This window comes from Grampus griseus, assembly GCF_964374135.1.
Source record: "Grampus griseus genome assembly, chromosome: 7".
Taxonomy (NCBI): Eukaryota; Metazoa; Chordata; class Mammalia; order Artiodactyla; family Delphinidae; genus Grampus; species Grampus griseus.
The window spans coordinates 9,389,219-9,414,812 of record NC_139001.1 but is presented as its reverse complement, the minus strand read 5'-3'; the positions used below and the strand labels follow the sequence as shown (position 1 = coordinate 9,414,812).

The 25,594-nt window shown below is 38.8% G+C and overlaps 1 protein-coding gene across 21 annotated transcripts in view; it reads right to left on the bottom strand.

Moving 5' to 3' along the window:
* The window catches only part of TRIP12 (thyroid hormone receptor interactor 12), a 147,422-nt gene that overhangs the window by 83,944 nt on the left and 37,884 nt on the right, over positions 1-25,594 (bottom strand). For 14 of the 21 annotated variants that reach the window (XM_082658091.1, XM_082658076.1, XM_082658089.1 and 11 more), the window contains 3 exons: positions 21,189-21,335; positions 5,947-6,072; positions 4,306-5,108 (listed from right to left, as the gene is read on the bottom strand). In XM_082658091.1, coding sequence (XP_082514217.1) covers positions 4,306-5,108; positions 5,947-6,072; positions 21,189-21,286 — 1,027 coding nt within the window. In that variant the 5' untranslated portion in view covers positions 21,287-21,335. The remainder of the gene's footprint in view (positions 1-4,305; positions 5,109-5,946; positions 6,073-21,188; positions 21,336-25,594) is intronic. The other 7 variants (XM_082658082.1, XM_082658087.1, XM_082658084.1 and 4 more) reach the window with 2 other exon arrangements.

Below are 25,594 nucleotides of genomic sequence, written 5' to 3'. Positions count from 1 at the left end.
CCACAAAACTACCAGAAGACAACAGAACTTTAAATCAGGCTCTTCCAAATCTAAAGACAGCTATACCTTAAACTGATCAGTAGCTAGGATTTATATCAATCCTTCATCTTCAAAACGATGCTCCTGAATGCTTTGTCTTAAGATACTCGATTTCAGTTGTGCACCCTAAATTTAGTGACGCATCCTATGTACTATCAGCACTATGCTAAGGCTCCTCACATGTTTATTCATTCCTCAAATAGCTACTGTGCCCATTTTACAACGAAAAGGTTGCCAACTTTCTCGTAGTCACCAGCTGATAAAATGGCAGAACTAGGATTCAAATCTAGGATTTTTAGCTCTAAATTAAGAGCTCTCTCTCCCCAAAATACCATTACTTGAAGCCCAGGGATTCCTCTAAGATACTTCATTTTGCCTCTATATTCTTAAATAAAATTACCAAGTACTGCCAATCCTCTTGCAGTACTCCTTCTTACATAAACTCTTTCCTAAAGTGAACTATTTAATCATACCTAAAATTCACCCTGCTCTGTGTGACTCCAGGAAGCCTGCCTGGATTTAGCTCACCCAATCTACTCAATCCTCTGCACCCTATTCTCACAACTAATTTCTGGAATCACATGGCCTGGGTTTGACTCTTGGCTCTATCACTTCTTAGTTCTGTGACCTTGGACAGGTAACCTGACCTCACTGACCCTGAGTTTCTTTACCTGTAAGAAGTGAATAACAGTACCTGCCACACAGGGCTGATGAGGAGTAAATGAGATGATCCATGTCAACTATTTACAAGTTGTCAGGCACTTGTAAGCACTTTAAGTATTTGCTATTATTTTGTTTTGAAATGTTTTCCACTTATTTGTAAAGAAGCAAACACACAGTTAATCGTATAATATGAAGCCCTGGGTTCACATAATATTCACCCCTAAAGATGAATCAATACCAGTAAAGAAGGATCAAATAAAAGTTCATCTCCTCTGGGGTCTTAACATCTCTTAATGACCCAAATAGATTGCAACAGTAAAACACAAACAACTAACATGGATGAAAAATAAGTGACATAGCAAAGAAACAAAGGCTTCAAAGTCACACATACCCACCCCATCTTTAAATTCTAACTGTCACTTATGAGATATGTTACTCTGGCAAGTTATTTCACCTCCTTGGAATAAATTTCCTTAATAACTATCATCAAGCACCAATTTTTTGGAAAAGTCAATGTTACTGCATATGTAAAATACCTGGCACTTTTAGATGTGAAACAAATGCTGGTTCCCGTCTCTTGTTTCAACAGCTTAGGCTATAATTAGCGCTTAGAACTAGGGTAGTGGCAATGAAAATGGGAAAGTGAAATTAGTGACCACAGAACACACAGATTTTGTGAAAGTAGGAAAAGCAACTATGAAGTGAGTTTTAAACTAAATCAGTTTGCGACCATGTGCAGAGTGAGTATGACAGCATATCTGGACTGGTTTTATTATGGCACAGGGGCAGCATCAAAACCCTCGGGGCTTCCTGTTTGAGAGCAACCTCACAACCAAGAAAACCCCGCTGTTCAGCCACTGGTAGGGTCAGGTTTTCTTTTAAAGACTGCACTAACTGACAGGTACAAAAAGAAAGCTGGTCTCTGAGAAGAGTTAAGGACACAACACTCAAGAACAATCTGCTCAGGGCTTCCCTGGTGGCACAGTGGTTAACAGTTTGCCCGCCAATGCAGGGGACACAGGTTCAAGCCCTGGTCCAGGAAGATCCCACATGCTGCGGAGCAACTAAGCCCGTGCGCCACAACTACTGAGCCTGCGCTCTAGAGCCCCGCAAGCCACAACTACTGAGCCCGTGTGCCACAACTACTGAAGCCCGTGCGCCTAGAGCCCGTGCTCCACAAATAAGAGAGGCCACCGCGATGAGAAGCCCGCGCACCACAACAAAGAGTAGCTCCCACTCACCGCAAATAGAGAAAGCCCGTGCACAGCAACAAAGACCCAATGCAGCCAAAAATAAGATACATAAATTAAAAAAAAAAAAAGAGCAATCTGCTCTCACCTGTGCCAGGACCCTCCTAGAAATAAGAATTGAAAGAGATGAGCTCTTCAAATGAGGTAGGCTGGAAGGGTTAGAGTGAATCCCTCGGACTATGCTGTAAACTCAACCTGAGCCACTGACTGTGGAGATCACACAGCTACTACACACGATGGAGACACACAAGCACGCAAATACAGATGCACTTAAAAGTAGACAGAGGAAGAGGTATAAAAGCAGAGATAAATAACTCCAATTGTCAAGAAAACCTTGTCTGGACCAATGGACAAACGGCTGTGTCCCTTTTTACCCAACCTTTTACTTCCTTTTCACTGCAGGATACCAATCTTAATCTTTATCTGATATTTATATTCACATTCAAAAGATTTTATACAGATATACTGCATATTTAAAATAACAAATAGAACAAATTCTATAATTTAAGAGAAAGAGATGTTACTTTCACAATAACCCTATGATACAGGCTAAACAAAATTTTACAATAATGTCTACTAGTATTCTTGTCAAAATGTTGCTAATATTGAATCAACTGAAAATAGTTTATAGATTGTAGAATTAAACTAAACAGAGCTAACAGCTCTGATTCAACACTAGGTTAGGCTGGTTCAGTATTAAACTTTCACAAGAATACTAGTAGACACTATATAAAGTCTTCCAAAGACCAAAAAACATTCTAGCCCTATCAAAATGTGGACCTGAAATTGTCTTTGTGGGCTCAAAAGGAGAAAAGATGATCAAAAACAAGCTTCTTGGTTAAATATTACAAAAATTAAATGCTCTGAAAACCATAGGAAGTGCTGTTTTGTTCTCTGTATTTGCGTCATTTAGATTTCTCAAAATAGAAAAAAAAAAAGCACTTCATCATTACAGTAGTCATGTAATTGAAGAGGGTCACCACGATTTTTAATCAGTTCTAATGAAGTTAACATTTGGCTTCCTGAAGAAGTCTTTTTTGGAAAAAAGAGGGAGAAAAGTGCCTCAGGATGCCTTTCTCTTATCTACTGTTTGTTTCTTTGCTTGAATGTATTATTCTCAAACATTAGTTCTTTCTGCTCCACTATACGCTTCAAGAAGGCAATTTCTTTCCCATTTACCTAGGACCCAGAGCCCAGCGCAATGAATGTAAGAGGTATTCATCTTTAGTCTAAGCTCCTTAAAGGCCATAAAATATTACATGTGAATAAAGTTTAATTAATACTAGGGTACATTTATTCTAATAACTTAGCTCAGGGTTTCCACACATCAAGAATGTGTGGAACAGTGGTCTCACACACAGTGTTAGAATCCCTGGTGCCAAAGTGGTTAAGAAAGCACCTGCCAATGCAGGGGACACGTGTCTGAGCCCTGGTCCGGGAAGATCCCACATGCCACGGAGCAACTACGCCCGTGCGCCACAATTACTGAGCCTGTGCTCTAGAGCCAGCGAACCACAACTACTGAGCCCACGTGCTACAACTACTGAAGGCTGCGCGCCTAGAGCTTGTGCTCCGTAACAAGAGAAGCCACTGCAATGAGAAACCTACGCACTGCAATGAAGAGTAGCTCCCGCTCGCTGCAACTAGAGAAAACCCACGCGCAGCAATGAAGAGACCCAAAGCAGCCCTAAATAAATAAATAAAAAATAAATTTATTTAAAAAACAAAAAGAATGTACAATACCAAAAAAGAGCATTTGATCTCCAACTGTGGTCATGACCAACTCATAACTAGAACAGTTTTGTTTCTGGTTATAGGAGAAAAACCAACTTGCTGTCCTACTCTGACATTAGAAAATAAGTGGCGGGCTTTCCTCGTGGCGCAGTGGTTGAGAGTCCGCCTGCTGATGCAGGGGGACGCGGGTTCGTGCCCCGGTCTGGGAAGATCCCACATACCGCGGAGCGGCTGGCCCCGTGAGCCATGGCCGCTGAGCCTGCGTGTCCGGAGCCTGTGCTCCACAATGGGAAAGGCCGTAACGGTGAGAGGCCCGCGTACCGCAAAAAAAAAAAAAAAAAAAAAAAAAGAAAAAAAGAAAAGAAGTAGCAAATGCTGCAAAGATAAAGAAAGATACTAAAACATGACAATTTAGTAATAAGGCGGGAGCATTCCTTATCTATCTCCATAAAACTAAACGTGGTGTATCAATTATTATACACTTTGTGTACAGATACAGGTATAGTAATAAATCTAAAACTGCCTCAGACTGACTACCTTGAAAACCTGATCCCTCCTGACAAACCCAGAGAAATTTTGTTTAATTAAAAAAAAAAAAAAATCTTTCGAGTAAACTTACTTGCTAATTTGGCCTGTAATCCAGAAGGTCCAGGTTTTGATGTCTCTGACTTAGAAGACCCTGGAAGAGACAGTTTTGTTTTAGGAAGGCTAACTTTAGGGCTGAAACGAGCAGCCCAATCAAATTTTGAAGAGCCACCAGTTTTACTCTGTTCCTTTTCCCTGCTACTTCTTCTTGGACTGGGACTGGATGCTGAACGGGAACGTCTGGCCTTATTCTGGTCTTTCCCTTGTTTCACCCTGGCACCTGGTGGAACAGTAGAGGAGGCCGAGGCTACAGCAGAAGATGAGGAGGAAGTAGAGGCAGCAGAAGAAGAATCGGTGATGGTGCTACACCCAGCTTTGGCTGAGGCGGCCGATTTTGAAGCCAGCTTGGTAGGTTTTGCAGATCTCTCTTCGGCACCAGCTGCTTCCGACACAGAACCACTCTTTATACAAGAACTCTCTGTCCTCTTTCTTTTCTGACTCCGTGAACTAGCAGTGGCCCCACTCTTCCTGGTATGAGCCTTGCTTGTTGATGGAGACTGTGCAGATTTCAGTTGTTGCTCCTGGTCTAAATGTCTCTTCTTTGACTTATTGTGTGGCTTACTTGCTTCTGAGGGAGATTCAGTATGCTGAAGTGCTCTGGGTTTCTTTGCAGAGTTAGGAGAACTGGTCCTGTTGTAGTCTGGACTAGCACTGCGTTTCACTCCTCGAGAACTGTCTTTCTTAGGCACCTGCCCCGTTTTCTGCCTTTCTGAAGTATTGGCTCTGTCTGGTTCCTCTGGTTGTGGGACTATGACAGCAGATGATGAACTGCAGCTTCTAAGAGGTTAGATAAAACAAGAGTTAATATCAGCCTGCCATCGTTAAACCTGTCATATAATACTTATTTATTAACTTCTCAAATCTGTGGAAATAAGATTTTTTTTTAAGTGAAAAAAATTTCCTGGTAAGTCCAGTAACTAATAAACATAGGCTCGCAAACGGTTCAAAAATGAGGGGAAAAAAAGGGGTGGGGGTGGGGAGTGACACTTTGGATGGTAAAATATGAGAAGATCAGGCTAATTCTTTAGCCCAATGATTACTGACACTAACTCCCCTAATCATAAAACAAGAATTAGGATTACAAGAAAAAGAATGCTTACTTAGTAGTTCAGAACCAGTTGAAACTACAATACCGATACTCTATTTACAAACACAACTTCTTTGTCAAAGCTTAAAATAAATAAGCATTAACATACACACTTTCAAAATGAAGGTTAGAAAGTTTTATATTGTAGTATCAAATATTTACAGTCACATTCCTTTCCAAAGACTCCTATCAATTAGATCTTAAGACATCACTGACCTGTGGCTCTGACAATAAAAAAACTAAGAAAAACTGGATTTAAAATGGCATTTCAGATGCGTATAATGGTTTGTTAGGCAAAAGGAGAAACTCGCAGCTCTCTAATCAAGGAGAATAAAGCACTATCTGGGGTATGCTGCGCTGACATCACTGCAGAGGTGATTCACTATTAATCCTAAAAGTTATACCCGGATAATAATGAAAACATGTATCGTAACATTTTGGCATAACCTGGTACGTTTTAATATTATGCAATGATTCAAATGCAAATAATTCTGCCTTGAAAAATGTATAAGCAATGTGAAGATTTACCTTTTAGAAAGGTGTCCCCTTGACAGTTCAGAAGTAGTATTAGACTGCACTTTGGGTGCCTTAGAATTAGATTTTCTACTCTCAGGAGGGCTATATCCCTTATGTTTTGCCTGCCCTAAATGTGACCTGTCAGCAGAAAACCAAAACAGAAATCTATCAGGAAAATGAGATGCAAATACAACACTGAAACTGAAATCTTTTTTCATTAAAAAAAAAAAAAAGTTTCCCAATTCTTCATTATTGACTCTACCCTTTCCCCAAATATTTCTATGATTAAATTATTATTCTATCAAATAATCTGGCCAAAGAAATTACCTTTTAGAACCAACCCCCTCAATACCCAAGAGTTAAGATTTTTTTTATAACCAGCTGAAGTACACCAAAAAACCAAGTCCTAGATAAAAAGGTAAAGAATTTACCACAAAATATTCCAAACACATTCAAAACAATTGCACCGTTGATACATGGTTGGGTTATACTTATAATAAATCAAATCCTTATGCCAGCATTGTTTTAAGAGCAAGTTTGAGGGACATGAAGAAACTGTTTTCAGTTGTTAGATGTTTAACCTCTAGCAAAGGTCACATGAGATTTACACAAGCAAAAGGGAGCACGCATGAATATATACCCAGAAAAGTTGGTGTTCCAGAGGTGAGATATTAACGGAACAGATGCAATTTATGTAATTAACAGGCAACACCCATCCTTCATGTAAATAACATAAAAGAGCATATTCTAATGAGAATAATAAAGTTCCATTAATGCCAAAGCTGTTTACTTTGTTAAAAAAAAAACTTTTAAAGGCCTTCAGTCTGAAAATGATCTCAAAGGAATTCAGAAATGAGTCACTGAACGCCTTACACGATAACTCTAACTGAACATATAAGGATGCCGTACAGTTCTTAACATATCATACGTGTTCTACCATCTCTTCAAAAAGATGATCTAAGGTTTCTGGTCTCAGTATCTTTATTGTTTTCTTTCATTATTGCAGAAGAACTCAACACTGGATTCTTGAAAAAAGACATGGCATTAGCTTCTCAATGAAAGTAAATATTTCTTGGGTCTGTACTATCATTTTCATTTTTAAGGTTTTAATCCATAAAAGAATAGTACTTTCTAAAGATTTAACTAGATCAACTACTAAAAAACTCTAGTAACCTATATAGTCTTTTGTGTGTCATAGTCTTTGCTTTAGTAATGATTTTTCCCCCCATGGTATACGTTATATTTTCTCTGGGTGTATCCAAGCTGAACCTTATAAGAGTTTTATATACTGTGATTTAGTTTTTATTTTTCCTAGATATTCTTACATTGGCAGACCGAAATTTTGCTTTATCCCATGAGTTTCTTGTTTGAGAGATTTAGTTTCTAGGACTTGCTTTTGTTTTTGTTATATTTCTAGTAAGAGATATGAGAGTTCTACTTTTTTTAAAAAAATAAGGAATAAGATTGAGTAAATTTGCAAATCATTTCATAGTTATTTTTTAAAAAGGGAGGTAAAATGTTGTTTTCAGGTATACAATTTAACATCCACGGAATAATATTTATAAATTACATCATTCAGGTTCTCGACATTCTTATTTTTGTAAAGTTTGCCATAGATTAATCTTTTAATTGAATCAATTTCTACTTCACTTCATAATAAAATTTAAAATATTCGTTGCTGTATTCCTTGAAAATTTAAAAATCATATTAAAAGAAAACCTTATCCATTCAAAGCTAGACAACTTTGTGATAACGTTCAAGTAGTTAAGTAGTTAAATGTCAACCCTCTAAAAATAAAAACAGAAAAACAAAAAAAAAACACCATAACATATTCCTAAGTAAGTCTCGTTGTTGACAGAAATTGGCCAACACTAACCTAATGCTGATCCCACTGCAGAGGCAGCACTCCTCCTCTTCTCGACCCAAATAAACTGTCCTCTGGTTTTAAAATACATCTAACTTTATAGCCACCCAAACCCACTCCTGCATTTTTCATGTCCTTACTAACACTTTCAAGGAACTTAAGAATTTAGCAGGTAAAGTCTCAATATGTATGAAAGGGGGAGGGGAGGGAAAAGAACAGAAAGAAAACAGTATCCAATCATCTGAGAAAGTGAGGCTCACAAAACTGGCTTAAATCCCATACTTATCTAATTCTACCTTTCCTAAAATTATTTTTAAGTGTGATATTCTGAGGCCTTGTCAAAAAATTGTTTTAAATATTATGAAACACTGACCATTTATGTCCTTCTGACTATTGTTTAGCATGATCTTAATATTGATACACTTTCTGTAGAGGGTAGTAAAATACTTCCAGCTCTGTGGGAGGTACTATGTGTCACAAAAGCAGGTATAAACAACACATAAACAAATGGGCATGGCTATGTTCCAACCAAATTTTTATTTACAAAAGCAGGCAGTAGGCTGGATTTGACCCATGGGTTTTCCAACCCCTGACTTACCACAAGAGGAGTAAGCAACCAGATGGTCACCATAAGTAACTATGGGCCCTCCCAAAGTGGGACTCTATTTTATCATGCCCATTTATAAATTATTAATGCTCAGATACTGTAAGGAAATCTCCATAAAATAATAATGCCCAATTAGAACAGCCAATTAGAATATAACAGCATTCAGCACTGAACGAGTCTTGATGCCTTTTAGCTCATTTTACCAACTCCCTCATTTATCAAACCTTATTGTTTAACATTAATTTTTATTAAAAAACATAATCTCTTTAAGACCCGTAAAAGTTATATCCACTGTAAATCAAATTTGCAAGAACAAGACAATAAAATTCACGACAAACTCTTAAGTAGCACCAGAAGGAGCCAATTTAGTGAATTACAGCCCAAGATCGTTGGGTGGGTGGATGGAGCGGGGGCACAAGTATATTCAGGAGCTTCGACATCAACCTATGGATGTTGCTGGAAAAAAAAAAATCTCATGCTCTGCAAAATCACCCACTAAAAATAACTGGACTAATGGTGAAAATGAGATTGGAAACAGAGCACTCAAACCTATGTTATTTTGCAGTGTGAGTCCTAACAAAAACGTCATCAATTTTAATAAAAGATTAAACCTTCACTAACATTTGCACCAATAATCCCAGTTGGTCCACTCATTAGAGTTTTATTTTTGTACTTTCTCCTTTAAGTGTAAATTTTTCAAGACGTTTTCTTTCAGGACCAGCTTTGACAAAATTAAAAATACAATTCTGGGTGAGACTTCCCTTTTTGTCATTTTCTTTCTTTATAAATACAGGAGTAAATGGTTTTGAGCTTCCTGGGAGTGTTACCAGTGGAAAGTGTGGTGGTTCTGGAAGCCACTTGAACTAGCTATTTCTTGCACTAAATGATTTCTTTAACCCATTTCTGCACTATTTCCAGGTCTTTCATAAGACTTCATAGATTACCAGTTCATATATTAACACTATAGGAAAAACTGCCTATGACCTGACACTACTTCCACATCATACTAACATCATTTTCCTATTTACCAAGTACCTGTGTGCCAACTCATGTTAAAGAAACCCAGGTTGCAAACAGAGCATACTATAATCAACTCTGGGTTATGGGTTTTCAACATTAACTTGAAAGCAAGTCTCAAACACGCCTCTTGCTGACTTTTAGGCAAATTGTAGTGACTGTCCCTTCTAGATACTCAAATTGTAGTGACTGTCCCTTCTAGATACTTAATTTGGTAGTTTTAAAGATCAGACTTGGTAGTCTTAAAGATTAGGAACCATCTCTAGTCCAGAGGACATCTAAAAGAGGCCAAAACCTTGTAGCAAAAAGTATTCTTATTCTAATCTTAGACAAAATGAGGAAGGTGGCTAGTTACAAGGAGCTAGTTAATTCCTTGTATTACAGTTCCTGGATTTTTTTGAAATTAGTATCTATGCCAGACATACAACTCAAATATATGTACATATTACCAAATATAAATAATTTGGTACTTAATTATATCTCCAAATTTGTTTGTGCATGTGTATACAGACATTTTTATGCTCTTATATTTTACATACAGAATTATAACATTATAGCTTTGTGTTCCAAAAATTAAATGCTTTGCTTGTAACGCTATAAAATGCATATTATAAATAAGCCCCTGATTTTCAATAATCAAAGTGGAAAGTTCACTTAAACCACTTTTAAAAAAAAACTAATGGTCTCTGTAAAATATACTAGTTTCTATTTCAGTCACAAGACAGAAGCTGAGTAAGTCTGACCAATGTTCCTATGTTCAGTTATGGAGAAATGCTAGCCCAAATAATTCTGTAATTTAGAACTCCTTATTTATCTTAAAAAGCAGTGGTTTAAAAAAAAAAACAACAGTAGTGGTTCCTCCTCTGGGGAGTATCTTGAAACAGTATGTTGGGGAACAGTGGTGCTGTTGGCATTTTTAGCAGGTAAGGACTAGAGGTAGAAGATGTCATGCAATACACAGAACCATGAGACACAGTGAAAAACTGTCTCATCACCCATATATTTCGAATAGCCTTGATAATATATGAAGACCTTATGAAAAAACTTAAAATCTGGCCATGACATAGGGGAAAACAGGTTTATAATTTCTCAGTTTAGATTTGTTTTGCATGGTTCTCTATATACTTAAATTCTGCAGGAATGCATGGGAATCCACAAAAGACTGTATCTGTTTTTTGCAGCTTGACCAAGAGTCATGCATCATTTTGGAAAAGTTTATAATGAAAATGCTGCTTACAGCATTTAAGTCTGTTGTTGCAGCTGTCACATTCAATAAATTCAAATACAGATGCAAGCATCTGAATATAGTGTCATCTTCTGTCAAGTACCCGCATTTACCTACTGAAATAATGTTATTTTGTTATCAACTGTTTTCCTTTTACTTGTTTATTTTCACCTTTGTAAAATGCTTGTACATTATTATATTCATGTTTCTAAACTGTGGAGGGAGGTTTTTTATATACTTAATTCAAGATACTAAAGTAGCATCAAAATAAAGATGTTTACATTATATGATACACATTATAGACTGGGAGCACTGGATCGAATAGAGTTGAGAACTACTGTGCCAAGCTACTCAATTCATACTTGCACTTACTTGGTTTCCCAACTCAAGTATATGCAAGTCACGACAGGGCACATAAATACTGACAACACACTACACTGTGTCCCGTCCTCAAAGAGGTTAGAATTCATAAAACAAAGAGATCTACCAAGTGCTATAAAGTTCACAACAAAGGGAGAAATTACTCTTAGCGGGAAAATACAGGTTTTATAGACCCCATGGCATTTAAACCACACCCTGAAGAATGAAAAGCTGAGGAAAAAGAGCGTGCCGCTGAAAGCAGCATAGACAAGGGCAGAGAGGCAGCAAATTTTAAAACCCACCTGGCACCTGGCAAATGATATGAATTTCCCTGAGCAGAGAGACACATTAGGAAACAAGGTTGGAAGGACAGGCTAGGGCTTAAATTCCTTTTGGAAAGATTTTGTTCTTAATCATAGCTTGGAATAAGAGACTAACAACAGGGTTGGAAACATGCAAAGCCAAAATTTTATATGTTCAACAATCTGGGTATACTGAGAATGGGTGAATAAACTACAATAACTTTAAGTTATTATGCAAAGAAAAAAAGGCAGAGGGACTGAAAATCAAAACCATATATATACTAATATGTATAAAATAGACAACTAATAAGAACCTGCTGTATTTTTTTAAATAAATAAAATTCATATTTAAATAAACAAACAAAAACCATGGGAAAAGATGCCCACACACCCAAAGGGAATCTCACAGCTCAATTTACTTTTGCCCCCACCTTTCACAAATAAATTAGTTGGGTGAGGGATATAAACACTGAGATAATAAAAGTAAATTAGTGATTAGTGATAGATTAGTGATACGATACTATCTCATGAATTGCACTGGCTTTTATAAATACCTGGATAAAAATGTATTAAGATGACCACAGAGGACTTCCCTGGTGGCGCAGTGGTTAAGAATCTGCCTGTAAATGCAGGGGACACGGGTTCAATCCCTGATCCGGGAAGATCCCACAGGCTGTGAAGCAACTAAGCCTGTGTGTCACAACTACTGAAGCCCGTGAGCCCTGGAGCCCACGTGCCGCAACTACTGAGCCCACGTGCTGCAACTACTGAGCCCACGTGCCACAACTACTGAGCCCACACGCCGCAACTACTGAAGCCCGCACGCTCTAGGGCCTGCATGCCACAACTACTGAGCCCATGTGCTGCAAGCACTGAAGCCCACGTGCCTAGAGCCCATGCTCCGCAACAAGAGAAGCCACTGCAATGAGAAGCCCGCACACCACAACAAAGAGTAGCCCCTGATCGCCACAACTAGAGAAAGCCCATGCGCAGCAACAAAGACTCAACGCAGCCAAAAAAAAGAGTAAAAAATTTTTAAAAAAACCAAAGAAACCCAAAAACACAGAATAAATAATTTTAAAGGTGTGATTATGTGATAAGCTTTATACTGATTCTTTAAAGACATTATCTAGCTTAATCCTCAAATGACACCAGAGGCAGGTATATTTCCATTTTAAAGATGTAAGAATGGAGGCTTGCCCAAAATCACCCAGGCCTTGGGCAGGAAAGGTGAGACTGAGCCCAGGTATTCCAAATCCCTAAATTTGAAACACCACTGTTACATCTAGGGGCTTAGAGGTGAAAGTAAAAAGCCAGTATCTAGTTATTAAATTTTCCCTACCCAGGCTGGTATTTCTGTTCCTGACTGTATATGTCAAAATAAATGGCTTAAGGCTTTGGAGATGCTATATGAGAAAAATAGAAGGAAAAAAATCACGTTTTCCCTCCTGCTTCAAAAGCAATAGCCTTCCATATATGATACTGAAACTTCCTGTACAATTACTGAAGAAGCATTTGCATATATTTATTTTTTTAGTCACACTGATACTCCAGAAAAGCATTCTGAGACTGAGAAAGCATTTGGAAAAAGTGGTATGGAACATCAGACTCCTTCAATACTGAGGGACAGGAGAATCAGAGCAAATCGTCAGTTAAGATATGAAATAATCTATGGCAGCTGATGCCTTATAGGTTTCCAATAAGCTTATGAAGTGACTTTTGGACAAAATTTCACATTTGATGATTAAAGCAAGAAATATATAATGCAGAGAAAATTATACAATATATAAAATATTACTTTGTTGGTCCAAGAAATAATTTAACATGGATACTATTAAGAATTCAAAGCACATAACTTCTACCTAGAAAAAAGTAGCCTCTGTTCCTCTTTAGACCAAGACAACCATGCCACTGTTGAACGTAACACTGTCAATCTTGCCTCCCAGCACAAGGCCTGATGGGACAGACCAGCCTTCTGAGCATTATCAAAGCAGCCCAAAAAGTGGAAAAGCATGTGCACATGTGGTTCTTTGGGTGAAACTCAAAGTGCATAATTATGCAGTAAGATTTGCCATTACTGAAAGGAGCAAGTGACAAGTTACTGGGCCAACTCTAGTATAAATTGGTTTTTAAAGTGGTTTCAATTTAGTCCTAAGAAACAATGACGTCATTGTCACATCACACTGTCTCCCCTTAACATTCATTCTCCTCCTCCCAAAGATGAGGAAGCTTGCGCTTCCATCTGACTGAGCAAAGGTCAGGATAAAAAAAGAGACAGAAGGAACACCAAAAAAGGAATATTTAAAAAGGCAGGGCTTCCCTGGTGGCGCAGTGGTTGGGAATCCGCCTGCCAATGCAGGGGACACAGGTTCGATCCCTGGTCCGGGAAGATCCCACATGCCGTGGAGCAACTAAGCCCATGTGCCACAACTACTGAGCCTGTGCTCTAGAGCCCACAAGCCACAACTACTGAGCCCACGTGCCACAACTACTGAAGCCCACGCACCTAGAGCCCATGCTCCACAAGAGAAGTCACCGCAATGAGAAACCCGCGCACCGCAACTAAGAGTAGCCTCGCTCGCCACAACTAAAGAAAGCCCGCATGCAGCAATTAAGACCCAACGCAGCCAAAAATAAATAAATAAATAAATTTTAAAGATGAAAATTAAAAGGCACCCATACTGGTTAATTAAGTAGGAGAATGAAGAGAACAACACACAGCTGCATGGCCATGTTGCCCTAAGTGGAATTTAGGGAAATAAACGGTTTGTTGCAGACATGGGAGCAAGAATAAAAATTTTAAAATGGTGTTAAACAGCCTGCGATAGCTACCAGGTGCTGTTTGCAAATATTCCATTTCTCTTCTTTCCAGACACACAGTAGGATGATACCTGCCAAACCACCTGGAAGTTATGTGCAGCCGTGTAAGTTGCTCTGGTCAAGGAACGTGAGTGGAAATGGATCACTTCTGAGGGAAGCCTTGGACAGCCAGAGAGCAAGTCAGCATATTCTCTTGCCGCCACAGCAGTGATACCTGAATACCTGAATGTGCGGACACAGAGCACAGCCTGCAGGTAACGCAGGATGGACAAGTTTCCTAGTGGTTAGATTGTTATACTAATATTTAGGAGCTGTTTGTTACTGTAGCACAATCCAGGCACCTTGTTGCATAGCCCATTTAAACCAGGCCCTATTTCAACTGGCCTTCACTCCAGTCAATGACCTTTTCACGACAATTTCAGTAAAAGAAAGTCACATATCTGTGCCTAAAAATGCCAAGGAAGTGAATCTCCTGATTTCAACACTAGTATTTGCTGAACACCTACTACTTGTGAGCAAGGTAACAAGAGACACAGAAAAATGAGAAATCAAATCCACTCTGGACGTAACTAATGATTCCACGTCTCAAGTAGAGACAAATACGGCTGACGCGTACCATTTTACAACTGCTTCTTCAGCCTTCAAAGCCCCATCAATGAGGTCATCACTAGAAATGTTTCTCACTTGACTTTAATAACCACCTACATGCCCATTTCCCCTACTGAATTGGAAACTGCTTGTGACAAAGGCTATTCTACTCTAATTTTTATAATTACCGTCTAGCATGGTGCTTACTACCATGGTGTTCTACAAATGGATGAATAAAATCTTTTTTTTTTTTTTTTGCGGTACGCTGGCCTCTCACTGTTGTGGCCTCTCCCGTTGCGGAGCACAGGCTGCGGACGCGCAGGCTCAGCAGCCATGGCTCACGGGCCCAGCCGCTCCGCAGCATGTGGGATCTTCCCGGACCGGGACATGAACCCATGTCCCCTGCATCGGCAGGCGGACTCTCAACCACTGCGCCACCAGGGAAGCCCCATGAATACAATCTTATACTGAGTTCGTACTGCAAGTACATCAAGGCAGGACTCTTTAGCTCTAAAGCCAAAAACAGAGGCTTTATTAAAATAAGGCACACATACCTCCAGAATCCAAATAGTTAAATAAGCATGTCTAGAGAAAAGAGTCAATACAGCTCTGAAGAACTAAGGAACTGAAACTAGTCAGAACTTTGATCACACATAATCTCTAATATATTTGCTTTTCTCTGACTGTCCATCATCTTCCATAAGGCAGGAAACATGCAGTTGGCAACTTCAGATTCACATCTTCCCTATGCTACCAGAAAGGGAAAAGCTTTCAGCTTTTTCCTGCGTGGATCATATGACCACCTCAGTCCCATCACTGAGCTCAGAATAAATGAAGACTGCAGATTCTCCCAGTTTTGGCAAAAGGCAATGGGGAGCCAGGAGCAGAGTAAGATCACGGTGGAAAAAATTAACTACCACTCAAAATACATGGGTGAAGAACTGAGGGAAATCATTACACAAGAAGAGGGGCTAGGGCTTCCCTGGTGGCGCAGTGGTTGAGAGTCCACCTGCCGATGCAGGGGAGACGGGTTCATGCCCCGGTCCGGGAAGATCCCACATGCCATGGAGCGGCTGGGCCCGTGAGCCATGGCCGCTGAGCCTGCGCGTCTGGAGCGGGTGCTCTGCAACGGGAGAGGCCACAACAGTGAGAGGCCCGCGTACCACAAAAAAAAAAAAAAAAAAAAAAGAAGAGGGGCTAATCTCAGCTGAACAAATTAGAAGTTCAGTTCTCCTGTATCGTGGTTCAAAGGAAGATTAACAACATATGAAAACTTATTAGTACATTTACATCAAGAAGTATTCTCACTCAGATCTCACTCCTTAAACCTATTTTTCTAATGTTTAACATCTCATTACTATAGAAACACCAATAAAATGAAATCAATGCAATTTTTCCAGATCAAATTAGCAAGAAAATGCAAAATGGAGATAACACAAATAGAATGATGAGAAAAAGCACTCTTCTTCCTGACGGTGATAAGTAAATTGGAGAAAAAAATTTATGTGAAATAAGTTGACCATAAAAAACTCGCTTTGACCAAGCAATTTCACTTCTGGGAACATATCTCTTAAGAGATGCCAAAATTGCAAACATTTAAGCATAAGCGAAAACTTTTCCCACCGCAACCATCTAACTATCCAAAAAATGAAAATTAATAGTGGAAAATGTTGCACACTGATTCAGCAAATCATGTGACCATCTGTAAACAATTACCAAAAGAATCATAATGATAAGAGAAGATGTTTGTTAGGATACTGAGTGAAAAAAGTAGGATCCAAAAGTATTTACAGTGTAATCAGCTACATGCTAAATTGTATTTTAAAGACAGATAGGGACTTCCCTGCAGGGGGCACGGGTTCAATCACTGGTCAGGGAACTCAGATTCTCCCCCCTCCCAAAAAATAACAGATAAAGACAGATAAAAATCAAAATATTAACACAGACAATCTCGGGATGATATCTATTTTCTTTCTGTGTTTTTCTGTATCCCATCCCTTTGAAATAGTTTTTTAAGCAAAATACAAATCTATTTCTTCCTGTATAATTAATGCTGGCTTAAAAAATCCCTGCTTTGACAATGTTAACAGAAAGCTACAACCTTTAGATTTCATAAAATTTTATTACTCAGTAATAAATAATTATCAAAACTTTGCAGACAAATTTTGTACTGGGGGTGAGAAGGTGGGGTGGATTGGATTCAAGCATTTCCTCACACCATTAAAAAAACATTGACAGATTACAATAAAATGTAAAAAAGGAAGAAAAGAAACAAAGAGCTGATAGACTTGACTATCTAAATTTAAAATCTACTGTAAATTAAAACAAACCAGAACAAGCAAAATATACTTGCCCATGTCAGTAGGTTGATACCCTTCCCATAAAGCGTTCTAATAAAAGAGCAAGTATCTCCAAAATTAAAACAAAGGACACTAATAGACAACTCATAAAATAAATTAAAATGGCCAATATGTGGGGAAGATCTTCAACTCTAAAGTAACCAAAGAAATGGTAACTTTAACCAAAGGAACCCTTTTTTCCACAAACTCTGATTAAAAATGGTGTGCTGGGGCTTCCCTGGTGGCGCAGTGGTTGAGAGTCCACCTGCCGATGCAGGGGACACGGGTTCGTGCCCCAGTCCGGGAAGATCCCACATGTCGCGGAGCAGCTGGGCCCGTGAGCCACGGCCGCTGAGCCTGCGCGTCCGGAGCCTGTGCTCCGCAACGGGAGAGGCCACAACAGTGAGAGGTCCACGTACCGCAAAAAAAAAAAAAAAAAAAAAAAATGGTGTGCTGTACTATGATTTGGCGAAATAGGCAGTCTCACAAAGTATTAGTAGGAGTATAAATTGGTTTAATCAAAAAAGGAAAAAAGATAAAGTGGTTCAATCTTTCTGAAACACAATTTAGCATTCTGTTAAAAGTCTTCAAAATATTCATATCCTTAGGTCCTATGAACCCATTTCAGGAATTTGACTTGATAAAATCAGAATAATACTCAAATGTGATAGGCACAGCAGTAACATATTTCACAGAAAAAACTGGGGTGGGGGGGGAGAATGGGACTAGAGGCCCTAATTTATATTATGGGCTTTCATATCAAGGAAAATCATGGAGTAGAAATACTAACCATCATTATCTTTCGGTGGATGGATTGAATTTATCTTAATTCTTTTATTTTCCTGAAGCATCCCAATTTTCTTTTCTCAACATGCTGTGTTTTTATAACAAAAACAATGTAGAAGAAACCTCCACTACAGTAGTGTCAACCGAAGTTGCTATAATATTGAATTCAATCCCACCGCTGACATTTGAGAAAAACAAGAAAAAGCACATGATACAATGAAAATGCTACTGCATGGCAAAGAGGGAGGGAGGGCCTACAAATACCTGTGCTAGAAGTGGGAAAGACTAGGTAGTATCCCTGAGAGCGAGCCCACAGACAAGCAGTGGAGGTGAGTGATTTCCTAAAGAAGAAAAGGAGAACAGAAAAGAGAGGAACAAAGCAACGATAGCCCAAAAAATTATGGAAGAAAGGAAAAGAGAAAAACAATAGAAGAGGAGGAAGATAATCTAGCTCAATTATGGACAGAGATGAAGGATAGGTGAAAAAGAATAGAGGGAATAATAAGGAGAAAATAAATATATCCCAAATATCCAACTTTCTTTTATCTTAAGGGTGAACTAAAACTTTTCTTCTTTAAAAAAAAAAAAGTAAGTGAGCTTGATTTAGGAAAAGGGCAGGAGTAGTCACAGGAAGGAAGCTACACATAGAAGACAACTTAACGCAAGTTCGGGAGGAAACAGAGTGAAGCAAAATGAATGAATTAAAAAATTCTAGGAGGGAAAAACTGCTCCTTAAATTCTAAACTGAATGAGTTAATACTCTTCAATTCTAAGTACTTCATACCCTCCTCTAAGTCCTTCTTCATCATTTGGATCAAGTGGTTTGTGCAGTAAAAACAGTTTGGCACAATGAAAGGAATCACCGACTTGCAAGTCAAGAGGTCAGGAATCAAGTCCTGACTCTACATACCAGCCACGTAAAGCTGAGCAAGCTACCGCATTTAGAAAACAGGGGCTATGTACTTAGCACACAGAGTTTCTGTGAGTCTCAAATTGAAAGAATATGTATAAAAAATGGCTTAACTAAAAATACTCCACCAGTGCTGTCGTAGTAGGTGCTGTTATTTATTACCACTATTTGAATCACTGTATCACTATGAATACATTCACAAGACCAAAGCCACTATTTTTTGGAAACAAAAGCCACAATAACAGCGCTTTACTTATAGGAAAGCTAAGCAACAGAAGTTAGATTAAAAGAATAAAAATACAGTTGTAATTGCTCTCTCCCAATTAACCCCAATCCACTCACTCCCCAAAATGACTGGAGAGGTTTCTCAGAGGTTAGATAATTGTTAGCATAGCACACTCTACTGGGGCTTCAAAAATCAGTCTGGGGTTTGATGAAAAGGTCCCTTCCAGCTCTGAGACTGTATCACAAACAAAAGAATCAAGCTGTCTAAAATGGCAAAATGAAATTCAGATGTGCAAATATCTTCTAATTTGCATTCTTAGCCAAACTGATAAGACTTTTTGGCTAAAGTTCTAAATTTCTATGCCCTGATCATAATTATACTTATCCACATAAAAATAGGGAAAATCTATATATTCAAAGTTATTACTAAATTATGGTATTAACTACACACAATTGAACATGAAGACTTTAAAAGTCCTGTTTTTAAACAATTTTTAAAGACACAGGAAACAACACATATGATACTAGGTTTTAAAAAAGTGAATAGGCCCTCTTTTGTGTACTATTTTTGTGGGGAAATGTTTTTTAAAGACATGTAAAAGTTGAAATCATGAGAGCTGAAATGGGGCCACATTACTGAAAGGGAGGAGAGATTAAAGCTATAAAAACTCTAATTATACCTTGCTTTATATTCTTTGGCGTGTTTCTCCATTCGAAACACGCTTTGAAATTTTATTATTTTCCTTCACAACTGAGCATATCATAGATTGTCTTAAAGCACATGAACTTCAGGGAAACATCTGCCATTCTACAAATCTGACTGAGTTCCATCCTGATTACAACTTTTAAGCCAATGCATTTTAATAACTAGTATTAACTAGTATTATACTAGTTTATAACTAGTATTATACTAGTATAAATGTCCATTTGTTTTCCACTCATATTGTTAAATACATAATATAATAAAACATTTAAATAATTTTACAACATTATCACTGACGTGTAGAAAAGATAATGGTGCTGAAACGTCACTGTGGATTTAGAAGTAATATACTGTGTGACAGTGCAAAATGTTTGTCAATCATATGCAAGGGTCTAAATATAACCTGAGGATTAATATGTACAAAACTGTAATTGTTCGAAAGGTGTGCGTAACTTAGGTGCACATGCGTGCACATGTATACACACATACATGCCTTAAAAAAAAAGAGCAACTAAGGAGGAATAGGCCAGTGTTAACAGTGACTACAAGTGGACTGTGAAACTGTGATGCTTTTCTTCATACTTTTCTATATTTTCCAAGTTCTGTAAAATATGTAACATTTTTATAATGGGGAGTGATTTTTCTAATCAACAGCATAAATAAAGTTAAGTGTGGCTGCTCCCAAAGAACAATCTAAATGTAAAAAAGCAAAAAAATCTACAACAGAACTCTGTACTAAGCACTGCTCTCAGTTTAACATGTTAACAATACTGAAGTTAACTAGTAACCCTATGAAACAGATACCCCCACTGTGTGGACTAAAAAATTGAGGTTTCCTGAAAGATATAACAAAGGACACATAGCTATTTAAAGGCAGAGGGAGAAATTGCACACGAAGCTGTCCTAGTCCAAAGTCCAAACGTTTAACCAATTAAATCACCTGACATGAACAAGAAGTATTGCAATATCTTCTTTACATTTGACATTTACCATTTTTTTTATAATTTAGTAGACAATATACATGGTAATATCTCAAAATGTTGCATCAGGTAATCTTATTAGAGTTTAGCCATAATCTATTATAATCTAACCATGATTAGTCCATGGACTAAAAATTAGGCTCAAGTAATTCTGAGTATTTTATGCATAAAATGACAGTTCTTAGCTAAATCAGACACGAAATCTTGCATTCAAGAGAATGTATCGATTGTTCACACTACCTCCTATACAACGACTCCAACTAAAAAGATCAGCTCAACACCACACGCTGAGAATCGATGCGCTAACACAAGTCAGACAGACTTGCCAGCCTGTCAGTGTCCATGTGTTGTCAAAAAGTAAGACGGGAAAAAACTCAAAAAGCTAGCTATCAAAACTCAAGATCTTAAAACAAAGAAGCTTCCTTTCAATAAGGTAAATAAACCAAGTCACAACATACATAAAGGAAGGGATCACAAAGGGTTGAAATTACCGTTTAAATTATCATTTAATTACCATTAAATACATACCTTCCTCCTATCGAGTCGTCTTGTGGTTGGGCCCCGGCAGTGTTCCTCTGTGAACGTCGCAGTGACCCCCCTGGATTGTTATTAGGCCGGTTGGACATTGGCACCTCTCTCTTGAAGGGACATACCCTTTCTAGACACTACCATTCACTAAAAGGGGGAAAAAAAGGAGAAAAAATAAAATGTCAACTATACATAGTACAACACCAGAAACAAATGAGGGGCACCAAAGATGAAGGGGAAATGTTATGCAAACAATTTGATCGTACAGCCTTCACCAATGCTGCAGTGTCTTATTAAACTGTGAAGTCTGGCTGATTAATGTGTTATAAAGTGTCAGGAATATATCAAATTCAAGGCATGAGGTCCAGAATCCCGCACACAGAATTAACTTAGATTTCTCATGGAACGCTCAAGAAATCCCCAATTCAAAAAAACAGAGCACAAGTAGAAATCTGTTTCCACATCTAGTACTACATGGTAAAGGGCATTGCACCTAAAGTCAGAACACCTTGGCTCAAGTCCTGTGATAGAACGGGTAACTAACTAAAGGAGTCTGCCTTTGTACAAACCATAACCTCTAGCCTCAGATTCCTCAGGCACAGAATAAAAGCAACAAGCAACATATACCATGCTTACTTCACAGCACTGCTGTGAACAAATGAAATAATGAATACAAAGGAAATGGTAAAACTATAATATCTTAATGGAGAAACAAGGAAAAAGCAGCTCAAGGACAGTAAATTGAGAAATGGTCCTAGATCTCCTGGATTTCAACATCAGCTGTGCTGGCTGTGACTCTGGACAAGAAACTTGACCTCTAGATTTTGTCTACCTCTTCTGTAAAGTATATTATCTACCTCATGGAGATGTTAGCAACAAGAAATGGTGAACATCATTCATAAGCTTAACAATTTAGTTCAAAACACAGTTATTAATTAATTTGAACTTTTTATCTTTCTGTAAGAAACTGTTATACAGGAAAAAATGCTGACACTCAAAGAAAAGGAGTTTAACTGACAAAACAGGTCAATATTACTATCACAGAAAGAAAGAATTGCGATTTTTATAAATCAAATCTGACACAATTTTTCTTAAGCCTCCAGTCAAATTCCAGGTAGAGTTCTTTAATTACTTCTATTGATTGGGGAGGGAACAGAAGGAACGATCATATGACATTACAGAAACTTGTGCCAAAAAGAATGTAAATTAACCATAACTAAATCTATTATTGGATTTTAAGAGATTCCATGCAATGGAACAGGAAACTGGGTTTTCTTTTGAGTTACATGTTGACCCAATTCAGTAGAAAAGGACTGTTTCTTTCTGTCACACTTGCCCACATCACCAATTAATATACCAAATAAACTTCAGTCAGAAAGTTCAAATTACTAATATAATTACTCTCAATTTTAGAAAGAAAAAAAGAGGAAATACTATATAAACATTAAAAGAGAAAGAGGAAGGTTCAGTTTACATGTACTGATGGAAAGAAAGATCTCTCCAAGATATGCTTGGGGAAAAACGGTATAATCCCCATCTATGTGTACATATATATTTAAAAGGTTTGCATACGTATCTTTATATAGTATTTGCTCGTTAAAAATTGGTGGCAAGGGCTTCCCTGGTGGCGCAGTGGTTGAGAGTCCGCCTGCCGATGCAGGGGACGCGGGTTCGTGCCCCGGTCCAGGAAGATCCCACATGCCGCGGAGCAGCTAGGCCCCTGAGCCATGGCCGCTGAGCCTGCGCGTCCGGAGCCTGTGCTCCGCAACGGGAGAGGCCACAACAGTGAGAGGCCCACGTACCGCAAAAAAAAAAAAAAAAATTGGTGGCAATAAATTCATACAACAGACACTGTTAACAACCCGCCCCCCACGCGCCTTATCACCAGTTTCGCTTTCGATGGTTTCAGTTACCTACCTGATCAATCCTGGTACAAAAATACTAAATTGAAAATTCCAAAAATAAATAATTTGTAAGTTTTAAATTGTACAACATTCCTTGTAGCTGGTGAAATCTCATGCCATCCCTCTGTCCCGCTCAGGATGTGAATCATCCCTCTGCCCAATGTATCTACTATATACGCTCCCCACCAATTAGTATATGAAAAAACATAGTATATACAGGATTTGGTATTATCCACGGTTTCAGGCATCACTGGGGAGCTTGAAACGTATCCCCTGCAGATGGTACTGACTAACTTTGAGAAAGAGGACTGGGGGTCTGAAGTCTGAAACAAAAGGAGTCATTTTTGTTACTTATCCTTTGAAAGCAGTAAGGTAGGTCACTGGATTACAAATGCTGGGCTCTGGAGTTAAATGGCCTCTCACTGAGTTCAAATCTTAACTCCAATACCAACAAAATGTATGACCTCGTACATAAAGTCCTCTGTGCTTCACTCTATCGAATGGGGATAAAGAACTTATCCTATAGAGTAGCTGTGAGCATTAAATGAGAAGATCCATACAAACCACTTAACACAGTGCCTATCACATTGCAAGGGCTCAGTACACACCAACTATTATTATTACTATAAACATTTATTCAGAATAAAAAAAAACTTGTGATAAAATTATGTTGGCAGAAACTGCCATAAAACCTACGGGTCAACATGAGTTTTAAACTTCTAGCAATATCGTTTCAAAAGTGAATTTTGGGGCTTCCCTGGTGGTGCAGTGGTTGAGAGTCCGCCTGCCGATGCAGGGGACACAGGTTCGTGCCCCGGTCCGGGAAGATCCCACATGCCGCGGAGCGGCTGGGCCTGTGAGCCACGGCCGCTGAGCCTGCGCGTCTGGAGCCTGTGCTCCGCGACGGGAGAGGCCACAATAGTGAGGGGCCCGCGTACCGCAAAAAAAAAAAAAAAAAAAAAAAAGTGAATTTTGCTACAAAGAAAACACAGTGTTCTTAATTAAGGGTGAGCATCACAATCACCTGAGAAGCTTTGTCAAAAAATGAATGCCTGACCTCTGCCCTCAGAGATTCTGATTCTGTGGATGCAGAAATTGGACATACATTTTGAAAGGGCTCTCCTGGTTGTACTGGTCTAAAGAACAATTGTATCCCATTCAAGAACTAAATAAAAAGACCAATCTATTTCAGAATTCATCCAACAAGTTTTACTACTTCAAACACCATCTCAATGCCATCTTGCTTGGACGCTAAACAGTATGGACACAAGAGAATAGCATGATACTGTTCCTTTCACTTTAAAAAGCAAAGAATACTATTATTAAACAGCGTTAGGAGATCTGGGCTTCCCTAGTGGTGCAGTGGTTAAGAATCCTCCTGCCAGGGGACTTCCCTGGCGGTCCAGTGGTTAAGCCTCTGCCTTCCAATGCAGGGGGCGCGGGTTCGATCCCTGGTCAGGGAGCTAAGATCCCACATGCCTCGAGGCCAAAAAACCAAAAAAAAAAAAAGAATCCTCCTGCCAATGCAGGGGACACGGGTTTGAGCCCTGGTCTGGGAAGATCCCACATGCCGTGGAGCAACTAAGCCCGTGCATCACAACTACTGAGCCTGTGCTCTAGAGCCCGCGAGCCACAACTACTTAAGCCCATGCGCCTAGAGCCCGTGCTCCGCAAAAAGAGAAGCCACCACAATGAGAAGCCCGCCCACCCCAACGAAGAGTGGCTCCCGCTCACCGCAACTAGAGAAAGCCCCTAGAGAAAGCCCGCTCGCAACAACGGAAACCCAAAGCAGCCAAAAATAAATAAATTAAATAAATTTATATAAAAATTAAAAAAACAGGGTTAGGAGATCTCACCTGCCCACTTCCTGCTATTAAATGCCTACGGTATGTCATAGGGTCTTAAGTGATTCAAATGAATATAAGTCACACTAGTTAATTTGACCTATAGCTAGCAAAGTAACCTTAATAATGCTCCCAACACCTTCGGAGCTTGTCAAGCAGCACCAGGTGGTTCATGGATAATTCTTGGAATTTGAGAGGAAAAGTGGCAAATAAGAAGACACTTATTTATCAAAGTGCTACCTGCTTTTAAAGCATAAATTGAACTTTAAGGAACATGGCCGGACTCCGTAAAACTTTGGAGTTTGAATTGCCCACAAGTAAATATAAGAGTCACATATAATACACATAGGATCTCCCCCCAACGCCCCTGCCCGGTGTCAACAAATCCAGAGACAGAAGGGACCCTTGGAGGTGATCAAGTTCAAGCCCTTACATTACAGACAATTCCAAATGAAGCAAGTTCAAAGTCATCTGATAAGGAACTCGTCCTCTGAACCCTGATATGGAGAAGACCTATCACCTCCAGAGATCACCATTACCTCAAATTCACAAAATTTAACTCTTCTTTTGACTCCAGATAAGAGCCTAAAAATCACCATGCAATGATTTCCTTCTTGTTATGTGAATATTCCATGCTGTCTTCACCAATTAGTACACC